At 36.7% G+C, this 11,541-nt stretch overlaps 1 protein-coding gene across 2 annotated transcripts in view; it reads right to left on the bottom strand.

Annotated features, from left to right (window-relative positions):
* The window catches only part of LOC141915416 (sodium- and chloride-dependent glycine transporter 1-like), a 41,920-nt gene that overhangs the window by 25,652 nt on the left and 4,727 nt on the right, over positions 1 to 11,541 (bottom strand). The window contains exons 8-15 of one of the 2 annotated variants that reach the window (XM_074806937.1): positions 10,958 to 11,061; positions 10,160 to 10,284; positions 9,033 to 9,148; positions 8,705 to 8,845; positions 8,244 to 8,343; positions 7,995 to 8,095; positions 7,536 to 7,697; positions 6,767 to 7,412 (exon numbers count right to left, since the gene is read on the bottom strand). In XM_074806937.1, coding sequence (XP_074663038.1) covers positions 7,233 to 7,412; positions 7,536 to 7,697; positions 7,995 to 8,095; positions 8,244 to 8,343; positions 8,705 to 8,845; positions 9,033 to 9,148; positions 10,160 to 10,284; positions 10,958 to 11,061 — 1,029 coding nt within the window. In that variant the 3' untranslated portion in view covers positions 6,767 to 7,232. Of the gene's footprint in view, positions 1 to 6,766; positions 7,413 to 7,535; positions 7,698 to 7,994; positions 8,096 to 8,243; positions 8,344 to 8,704; positions 8,846 to 9,032; positions 9,149 to 10,159; positions 10,285 to 10,957; positions 11,062 to 11,541 lie in introns of those variants that run through there. The other variant, XM_074806938.1, reaches the window with a different exon arrangement.

Below are 11,541 nucleotides of genomic sequence, written 5' to 3'. Positions count from 1 at the left end.
ACCACCACGAATACGGATATGCCCGTTACAGCAATACGAGAATATTTTACGGTACAAACACGCTGAACTATGAAAGGAAAATAGACACAAATGACTAGTTCTTCTGCTACAACTATCATAGAGATCACATCTGACCGGTTGTTGGAAACATAGCTGCTATCAAACAGGAGGTCGTTGATTCTATCATTAACTTAACAACGACAGCCACGTTGATGTAGCAGATCTCGATTACGGATGCCCGGCACAAATACCCCATCTGCGGTGAAGTGGCGTTAGCCATGATATGATATGGACGCTTATATAAACTAGATATTCTAGTCTAAACGTCCATTATCATAACAATGTCAGTTAGGCAATGAACTAACAATGCTGTCAGCTGACTAAAAGCGCCAGAATCTAGAATATATGTGTATATTCAAACGATAAGCTTTTAGGAAATTATGTCTAAAACTCAATACATTTCAGATGGAAATTTTAATGTACATTTTCGTCATTTGGTTTAAGCGATATTTCAACCAAAATACTGTATAAACTTTTTAAATATACCCATGACCCGATAAAAAGATGTAGTTTATAGTATTCAATTTATTCGTATTTCATTGTACAATCGTCGCGATTGTTGTTCTCTGAGTTCTGTTTGTCTCATCTTGATTTTCGGGGCGAAAATATTAGGTCCAGGGGGATATTAGGAAAATAATAATGTATGGAAGTTCATGGCCAGTGTTGCTATTAACCTGCGTTGATGTGTATATCATACAAAAACAATAAATAGAATTAATGTAAATAAACACGTCTGAATGTGACGTATGTGTCCACGTAGGAAAACCTAGATATAGCACGGCCAGTGCAAACGGGTGCAAAAGATATTTTAAGGTTATTGTGACGTGTGTAGGTACGTCAACACTCCATACATGGGTTGGGGGAATGTTGTGATACATAAATACGTCACAATCCGTGAATTCCAAGCCATGTGTGGTAAAGGGCATGCACACGTTACTGAAGAGTTAAACAATATAAAAAGAGACTCCGGGAGACATCGAAAGACAAACTGGAAAGAGAACAGCCGGGGAGCGAGAACACAAAGATATAAAAAAAGCATATCATTCACTGGAGAAGATTCTTCTAGCGTTGTTTTTCTATCAAGTGCATATCAATGGAGGACCAACGTGTCCAGGAGACGGTTCTGGACATCTACCATGCCAACTAGTAGAATGTCCAACATCGGTAATTCAGCGCGACTAATTTTAATGTCTAATCAATTGTCCTAGTCAATGATGCGGGTAGATTTCTGTTTTGTTTGTCTTCGCATCTTTTCTCTATTTCTACCGATATAGGGGAATCCTTTGTGAAGATTGGATGTTTCGAAGATGTTGGCTGGCCAACTTGGTTTACTCTTCTTGAGGATAAGTCATCGCATCTCGATGGTGAATTCGCCGATAGGACTGACAAATTACGAGTAAATTGAACACAATTCCACTTTTGTGCGGTTAGATCTTGATTTAAAACTGAAATAAGGATTAGAATTTTTAGTTTTGAATTTTAATCAACTGCGGAACTGATTCTGTTTCGATATGTCATACTTCATCCCACAACATGGAACTTGAACTGCAGATGCCAATTACAATTTGTTAACGAATTAGGCTCCATTGCGGCCACTTGAATACATATTAAACCAGTAAATCACCTATTGGGTTCTTTCACGGTCATGTTTAACATAAGAATCCAACTCTCACAGTAGTAGGCAGGGGTTTTTAGGAAACAGGCATGTTTTATGGTAGGGTCTCTATAAAATGAACTTATTTTAGTTATGAAATCAAAATCAAAGACCCAACTGTGGAACTAGGACCTGAAGTTTCATTTATATTGGTGTTATATTACTTTACTTCAATGCGTATAACAAAACAAACCAAAAATGTGAAATTTCAGAAATGTGCTTAGCTGCTGTGTCAGTGAACCACAATGTTGTTGGATTGCGGGCAGGAGGAATTATTGGGGTGATATATTAGTTGTTCAGATAACGGGAAAGGAAACCGGAGTTCAAGGCAGTGGTTGCGTTTCCCACCTCCCTGGTTTAAGCAACCTACGTGAATGCTTACGTCACACATCGAAATAGAAGATAGGTGAGAGCAGGGAGGTGGGAGTGACGTAGGTATCTACGTGGAGAAGCGCGATATAGCAGCAGCCTTGAGCTCTTGTTAATTCAAGTATTAAATTTAGTGCTCGTGGCGTATAACACACGTAGAAACGTTTTACTTAGCCCGGTGGAATGTTGTGACAAGATAATACGTCACAGGCTATGATGCCAGGCAGTGTAGAAGTATACGTCACGAGAGTTAAAAGAGTATAAAAAGGGTGGGTTTCAGTATAGTAAGTAGTGTGGTAAAACTTAATTTAAGATGGAGCTATAAAGATAAGTGGCTGTGGGCTATGGCATAATTTGAATGAAGATTCTATGAAGAAGCTACAACGGAATAAATCATGGAAGGATAGACTAAACGTTTGTAGTCATTGTCACTTGATAAGGAATCGAAGTGATGGAACACGCTCTACGACGGAACCAGAATATCAACTCTGATACAACCACCGGGGATATTACTCGAACAATACAACACAGGTGGACATTCTCCCCGCACCAACACCCACAACGCGGGGTCAACCCAACAATCATTACACTAGTGGAGAACCCAAGTCAAAACCATAACAGAATGTGTCTCGCCGAGAACTTAACCGTTGAAACAATTGATGTCTATGCACTGGACGAAGGTTGATGTAATCGCGCTGAAAACTATTTTCAGAGCCATGTGTTTTGGTGATGTCTTGCTTAATGTCCTTTTTCGTGCATACCTCAAATTGATCTTTAAACTGACCAGGCAATTTGAATCGTTCATTCGGCAATTTAATTCATCCGTTTTGTATTCACTAATTATGGGGGTTAATCGTATTCCTTTTTGACAGTTTTACTAGTCCCGGACTGGTCAGCATTTTTTTTTAAATATAATATTAGTTTATTGACATTATAAGAAAAAGATTTTACCGGGTTAAAATGGCGTCTCATCGAATAAGCGAAACTAGGAATAATATCAAAATCGCACTGGAATGATCGAACAGTAAATCAGCTGATAATCTAGGAATTATAAATGTAATCAACAAACAAAAGGAAATTTAAAGACCGAATTAATTGCTGTAAGTATCGAATTAATCCGCTGATATTTACTCGAATTCATACAGCCACTACTGAATTGATACTTATTCATTTTGTAGGTAAGAAAAAGGGCTCAGCTGTATAGTCTTTCTGAAGGAACTTGGCGAAGGGGGGCATACTTTCTTTATCAACCGTATGTGAAATATATTCAGTGAATAGTTATGTTTATGATGATGTGAAAATGACTAGTCTGAATAAAGTTTACGATAGTTGAACTCCTTGTCAGTGTTTTGTGAGATCAGATATTTGGATCCACCGCAACATCTCTACTTATATTCTCGATACAGGCAGTGAGTTGAGACAGACTTGGGTAAAACCAGCAATTCAGATCTATCAACTGGATATTCGCAATATTGTCCTCTCCTCATGGACCAAACATGATTTTTGCTAGAAATTGAGAATAAAATCCATCACAACCAATTCTTTTTCACTGCTATTCTATATTTATTGCCCACTTCAAGTAAAAAATCTTATTCAATATACAGACTGCCTGACAAGTGACATACGTATTGTATGACATTACAAATTGTGTGACAACAGAATAACACCGATATCTCTAAATTAACTCGAATCAGACTGTGGGCCTAAATCCAGTCGCAATTCAAATTGAACCCTCACTAGTGCAGTTATTCACAAAATCCAGTTCTTTAAACCTCATCACTGCATCAGAATCGAGGATTTTCTGTTGTGGAGATAGTTTAGTAGTTTAGATAAATTTACGGAAGCTGGAGTTCATGGCCAGTGTTGTTATTGCCAGACAACCTGCGTTGATGCGTACGTCATACATAAACATAAATAGAAGTTATATAAATAAACAAGTCTGGAACTGACGTATGTGTCTGCGTAGGTAAACCTAATATGGTGCGGCCATGGACTCTGATGAGTGCAAAGGGATATTTATAGATAATTGTGACGTGTGCAGATACGTCATCACCCATACATGGATGGGAGGAATGTTGTGACTTATGAATACGTCACAATCCATGAATTCCAAGCCATGTGTGGAAGAGGGCCTGCACACGTTACTAAAGATAAAATAATATAAAATGGTTTAAGAAAGCTTTAGATGTAGGCTGGAGAGAAGAGGTTTTAGAGAGAGCTCCGGGGAATGATCTGTATACATCTAGTAAGAGGAAATAAACGAAAGATAACTTTAGAAATTGTTAAGTTATATCTGGGAGCCGTGTAAGAAGTCAAGACCAAGGACGGAGATCTGATCTAAGAGAGTGTCCTCGCAACATCATTAAGAGGAATTATTACCACGACGCTAGCTGGACACCCAATCCGGATTCACAGCACTGGAAGATATACGGACCATAACATAGGTGGAGAATCCATACCAGAACATTTCACCACTTGGAATTGGACAGGCGACAAGTCTACATTTTGGGCAAGATTAAACATGTTAATACATTGTGTTAATAGATGGCATAAACAACAAACAAAATAAAGTAAAAGTAGTCATACGTAATTAAGAGTTGAAGAATAACATGTTTCTCGTACTTTTCTAGAATAAATTTTGCGGTTATAGCTATAATTTGACTGTTAGTAAATGATGTGAACTCTTCAGTATAACCATATAGTAGAAATTTTTTATTTGTTAGCATATGATAAACCGTTGTAGTACAGTAATATTTTGATTATGTCCAGTTCATTAAGGAGGTCGTTGATAGCAATACGCTGGTCAGGCTGGTGATAAAGAAATGGGTAGTATCGAGGCGTTTGCGGCAGTGATTACAATATGGATTGTTGACTAGAAAGTTATGAGAAAGAAGTTGACTTTTTAAAAGGAAGTCCACACGCAGTCGATTAAGACAGATTTCTTCTTTACGATTTAGAACTCAGAGTGTGGTTGAACTGAGTATATGTTTGCCGTTACATTAACTGAGATTTAACTTTTGAAATGACAAAAATTTGGCAGATTTCTTATACTATCATCAATATGGTTCCAGGTACCGGCTAGCTTAGCATTAGGGGATGACATAAATTTACCGACGACCAAGGTATAACCAGTGGATGAGGATTTCGAAGATTGTGTAATCTACGTATACATTATAAAGAGTAGAGGCCCGAGAATTGAACCTTGCGGTACTCCGGTATTTATAAAGTTTTCATTTCAACGAGAAATTCAAGAACTTGAATGTGTCGATATCCCGTATTGCTCGAGAGTTATTCAGTGTTGAATGCTGTTAAGATTCCATGGTAGTAAATTAAATGATCATGTTTAGCATATATTTTCAACAGTTTGACACGGAAACAAAACTTGAATTCCCGGCAACTGATCCAATAAGCTGAAGGATATGATGAAAACGAAGAAAACTTTAAGAGAATTCTTAAGAAAATTATTTCTGCAAATAACGAACTTCAAAGTTCAGTACCCTGGATTTTTATGCGCGCGGAAAAAAACTGACCACCGATTTTTAAATCGCTCTCATGTCGCACTATTTGCAAATTTGAGAAATGATTTTTGCATAAATGAAAACTAGAGATTCACACGGTTTGGATGTTGCGAAAACTCTCAAAATCTATCCAGGGTCTGATGAAATATGATAAAACACGCATCACAAATAGTCTTTGAAAAAGAGGAAAAATTTACCCAACAACACTGGACAAAAGTGAAAGAAAAAATTTCCGGATATAAATATGCATGGAGGGGACCCAAGAAAAACGTTTTTTGGAAGTTTGACTCGCAATTTACTTAGAAACTGATAAAGATAATCGAAAACGGTAAAAAGCGACGACATATCGACCACCTTACGACCACATATAGATGTCTATTGATCCTGAGAAATCGAAAAATGTGATTAAAATTTGTTAGAATTGCGATTTTTTTAAGGAAATGAGCAATTATTCAAGTTAAATTATCGGTAAGACGATATCAATGTTTATAACTTCATCAGCGCGCATTGTTGCATTGAATTTATGAATGAGTAATATTATAAAAATTTGATATTATTATAATATATCCTGATCCAATAAGGTTAAGTTGGAAGTGTTGCTTTGGTGTTTTGTGGTGTTGCGTTTCGGGTGTTGATGTTTTAACTCCGTGGCTCCGTCCCTTCTGGTATGAAATCTTCTCAGAGACATTAACCAGTACACTTTCTTCGCTATGAGTCCAGCATTCATTCTGTACAACTTCTCCCCTTCTTCGATACTCTCTCCAAAGCTAAACTGATTAAACTCCTCTCTCCCTAAACCCTCCCTTCATTTATTTCTTCGGTTTCAGTGTGAAATGCCCGTCTTTTCGGCAAAGGTCATGCAGAGAGCCTACATGGTCTCTACAGGCATGGCACATCACGTGACATCTAAAACTTTTACAATGATCCTACTAAACGGCCAAATGATCATTCGAAATCATAGGCTAAAAAACACGCGTGGTTTCCTTTCGCTAGTTAAGTATACATGTTGTTTAATCGCATCCTCCTCTTATTTGATGAATACACATACTCAATCCGCAGAATAAAGTGCGAAATTATCTCCGAAAAAAGGCGACGGAAAAACCTCGAACGACAAATAACATCGACCAAATCGGTCTGACGATAAAACGTTTACTTATTCGTTAAACAACTTAGTTTCATTGTTTATTCACAATAAATTTCATCCATTTCTCAATCGATGTCAATTTTGCCTACCAACACGAACTTTATTTCAACAATTTGTCACGTGCGCGTAGTTTATAGAAAACGAGCGTAACGTGTCAAACCTACAAACACTAATACATAGATGTGCATCCTACGAAAACAGATTATTCAGTTATTCTAAAGAGAGAACTCTCAAAAGCGTGTTTTCAGTTAATTCGCTTTATATTGTCTATTTCCAATTAAACTCCGCGGTAGACGTTTAGACAATGCAAGAGCAAATATTGTATTTCTTCAGCAACATTTGAATACAGCAAGCTTTGTGAGATTAAGCAGATAGTTCTCATACGAATTGAAATAGTATCAAACTATAACCCACGTCATTCGTCCGTAAACAGTACAAATAACTGAAAGAATCATAATATACCCGATAGTGCATTCTTCCTTGACGCCTATAAGTCAATACTAAACGACTGGTTTGTGTGTCCAAGATCACCGTTTTTAGCTTCTGTTTCTTTGCAGACGGAACTTCGAGTTTCCATTTGCCTATCTTCCTCGTAAATCGTGTCAGATCTGTGTTCGGCCATCGCTGGACCCCAGCTTGAAGACGGTCTGTTTGCCTTAATGCAAGCCTGAAGCATTACAGAAATGTTCATATACATTTACCTTAATGTAAATCAATTTAAGCAAGCCGTATTCATATAATGAAATTATTTCGTGCTGGATGGAAAGGAACTTTGAATAATCTGAATTACCTGATAGCCGTATGACCTGCAGTATTGTACCAACATCCAAATGAAAATAACACTGATAGGAATGGCGGCAGTCACCCATCCGAGAGCCTCTGCCCAATCGGGGTAAACGTAGTGATTATACGTCAGACGTTGATAATTCCATGATTTGAATACGATCGTACCCTAGAAAGCAATTTAAACTAATTATATAAAAAAGATACTTGAATCAACACGTCAGATGAAAGTCATGTATTAAAGGATGAACCAGAACTAGGAAACCATCGGATTTTAAGATGAGAGAATGATAGAATTGCTCGTCCTAATGCCCATTATGCACTCTCCAATCACGCCTTAATTCGATACAATCATTTTCCAAAAAGGCAATGGTGGGATTTACACGAGAATAAAATGAAAGAATATATATAATACGATGCATGATGATGAGCTGGATTGCTGGATTTAGGCCATTACGATACTTACAATCATGACTAGAGGCGAAACAACACACAAGGTGGCCCTGAAGTATTCACCCGGTTCTCGGCCTAACATCAACCGAATATCAGCAGCGAAACGTTTGTATCCTAAATTTAAGAAACGATAGAATACATTCCGAATCGATTCAATTCTACAATTTACAATTCATTGTTATCGATGGATAACGTCATCGCTATTGACGATTTAATCGAGTATTAAACTGTGTAAACTGCATTATTTGAATTACAAACTCACCATATATATGATTTATCGCGATGCATTCCAGAAATCCGACGATCAGCAGCGGAAAACCACCGACAAAATTGTCAATCAAATTCAAAAGGTACATTCCATTCTAGAAAATAAATTCGATAAGTTGAAACGCATAATGCAACTGCTATGTACAACTGAATGTCGCGTGGTCTTGTTATATTCATTGTTTTTATCTGAGTTCGTTACTATGTCCGAATTTCTATGATGAAAGTAAACGATCAATGATACAAATTCAGATTCAGATTTAAATCTATTGCTCCAGATATTAGACATTTTTTCGAGCACAGGATACAAAATGAATTAACAGTTATACAGTCATAATTACTCCAGTTACATTTACAATTTACGATTTCAGTTACTGATTTCATTAAGTCCGTGTACAATAACACAGTCATCATAAAAACGACGATAAACTGCCACAATATTTTATCCCTGTTACTCACCTCTAAACACATTGGCAAACCGAGTAAAAATGCTAAAGTGCAAATAGCGGCTCTGAATATAATTGTCCTTTTCGTCGTCGTTCTTAGCGTTCTCTTGTATTCATCAGAAATCGCGCTGATCACCGTTTCCATCATAGAAAACTATAGAAAAGAAAGTTCGAGAAATATAACACAATCGTGACCCCCAATACAATTACACAATTATACCTTATACAATTCATTCAAGAGGGCAAATATCGATAGGATTAAATGGTTTGAAGGTTTCTCCAAATATTTAGCATTTGCAGGTGACAATGGAAAGGATTCAAGCGTATAAAGTTATTGATACCAGTGAACTGAATCCGAGCATGACCATCATGATGAAGAATAGCATCGCCCACAATGGTGGAAATAGAGGCATTTTAGCAACAGCTTCTGGGTAAACGATGAAGGCTAAACCAGGTCCTGACAAAGAAAGATATCATTTCATTACGATAATTTCTATAATAAGAATTTTATGCTTAATATGTTCAACTTCTAAGGAGATATGTCATTTTTATACGGCATTTTCACCTATTCTTTTTTAATGTTTTTGTTTTGACTTACTGTTACGGTTATACGATTATAGGTTTGCGTGAAATTAATGAAAAACTGTAGATTGGAAAATTAATTGTAAGTGAAGAAAAATTGTACAGATGTAAATTGGTTTTGAACTCGACCGAAGAATGAACTTAACTATCTTTTTAAAAATAACTATGAGATACTGTCTTTTTATCGTAATCGTCTATTGCGCAGGCATTGTTGACTTCGATTAGAATTTGTATTATTCTCCAGATATCTAAACACATTCAGTTCATCGAAACAGATTTTATCGGGACAGAACGTTAAATATTCCTGTTTTATTATGCGCCAGTCATTGCATCAATTTTTCTAAAATATTATCATTTATAGCTTTCTAATGTGATAAAGATAACGTAACAACCTAATTTTATGAGACTTTTAATATGCTAACTTTTATTGCCCAACATTGATTCCTGGTATTAGCAATAAAGATAAGAAATTGTTCCAGACGTATTGAATATCAAATAGCAATATCATAAATTCAATAGATAAGTCCTTGTTGCTGAGAGCTTCCAGGTTTTAAGTTATGAATTGATTGAATACGAAAATATCAACCACGTTTCGAATTCAACCTAAAATAGCAGCCACTATTCTTCCAGAATGACGAATAGAAAATCATCGACCGAGTGGACTAAGAAACTTATCCTAATGCCTTAACTCAAATCCTTCCGTACAATTTCTCTAAATACTCATTTTTATAGGGCAGGCTAGATGTTATGAGATTTAATTCAATCATTTCAAAGTTCATTTGCATAGAAAAGTAAAAACATACAATCTACACAGACATAGCAAAGTCTGAAAGGTCGCTTAGCGCTAGCATGACAAGGCAAAAACAGACTCAATGATGGTAATTACCTCCTCTGGCGACATCGGCAACGGTCGTATGTTTCTCGTGGGCCATGAATCCGAGAACTGAGAATATCACGAACCCGGCGTAGATACTCGTACCACAGTTTATGAACGGCACGATTAGAGCATCTCTGAAATAAAAAGATCGTACAATATTTCATTCGCAAGGCGACAATTTCTGTTTTACTTGTAATTCGATGAAAGCTAATCTATCATAAGCTTGAACAAAAATCATCTGTTTCTTAAAGTGTTTGATTTGATCATCAAATTTCGTCTGAATTTAGTCATTCACTTTACTTATGATATAAAATGATTTACTCAACCATTCGGTTGGAATTGATCGTCAAATTTGAAATTAATTTACAATTGGTTCGGTTTTACAGGGGATGATAAAAGAATTCCACGGTTTGCGCTAAGAAAATATAGTTCAAAGATCACTTCCGTAAAATCTAACCCAGAATATCTCTGATTGATCGCACTTACCGAGCAATAAAATCCCATTTTACTTTTTTCATATATCATATCAGTTGATTAAAGCTGGCGATGAACATATACCGTACCCAGGATTAGAAAAAAACCCACTAAACAAAAAAATTGTTCCAGAATTTCATCAAACTTAATGCTACCGCGGCTTTTAAATGCCCTTTTTCCCTTTGTCAAATTATTACTCCAAAGTCTGTTAGAGTCGCGTTAAGACGCGTTAAGCGTGGGCAATTTTTCTCTATTTCATCCTTACGCGATTTAGGTTTTTATAAGGTATATAAGCGTTCTAAGGTTATGTTGTTCTATGCCAGAGTTCAGTACCTGAGACAGTTGTTGTTAAATTTATTAAAACTGGCCATTGCGATTAGACCTCCAGAACAAGTGGCTAGGGAGTAAAAAATTTGCGTGGCCGCATCGCTCCAAACCTACAATAGTATAAGATATCACAAATGCTCAAACGAGATACCAAAAATTTGATAGAAAAATGAATTTGTAGTATCCAATCTAGCGATCTAGTAAATCAATGCATGGTAGATTTAATCCCGCGCTGTAAGAAATATTCGAGTGAGATTTCCCTGGACTGAAAAATAAACGGGGAAGAGAATCTCTGTGACGACCAGCGAAATGAACGCCTCATGATTCGACGATCATAGTCGGACGACTTAGTCGAATTCTCTACGAATCATCGATATCAAATCGAACAACATTCATGCAACTCGGTGTCCCTCGAGCGTCGATTTAATCCTGAAAATATGTGCGAAGCAGTATTGGGAATTGAATAAACAAACATGAAAACATCGTTGAATGCAAATATAATTAACGGACCGCGTGGACGTCGATCAGGGCGACTGGGTTTCAGCGGGTTGGCGTGTGATATGAAATGTTTTAGTTCTTACTTCTCGTTA

This window comes from Tubulanus polymorphus, chromosome 1 (assembly GCF_964204645.1).
Source record: "Tubulanus polymorphus chromosome 1, tnTubPoly1.2, whole genome shotgun sequence".
Taxonomy (NCBI): domain Eukaryota; kingdom Metazoa; phylum Nemertea; class Palaeonemertea; order Tubulaniformes; family Tubulanidae; genus Tubulanus; species Tubulanus polymorphus.
Note: the sequence above shows the minus strand (reverse complement) of the source record. Positions and strands in the feature narration are given on the sequence as shown.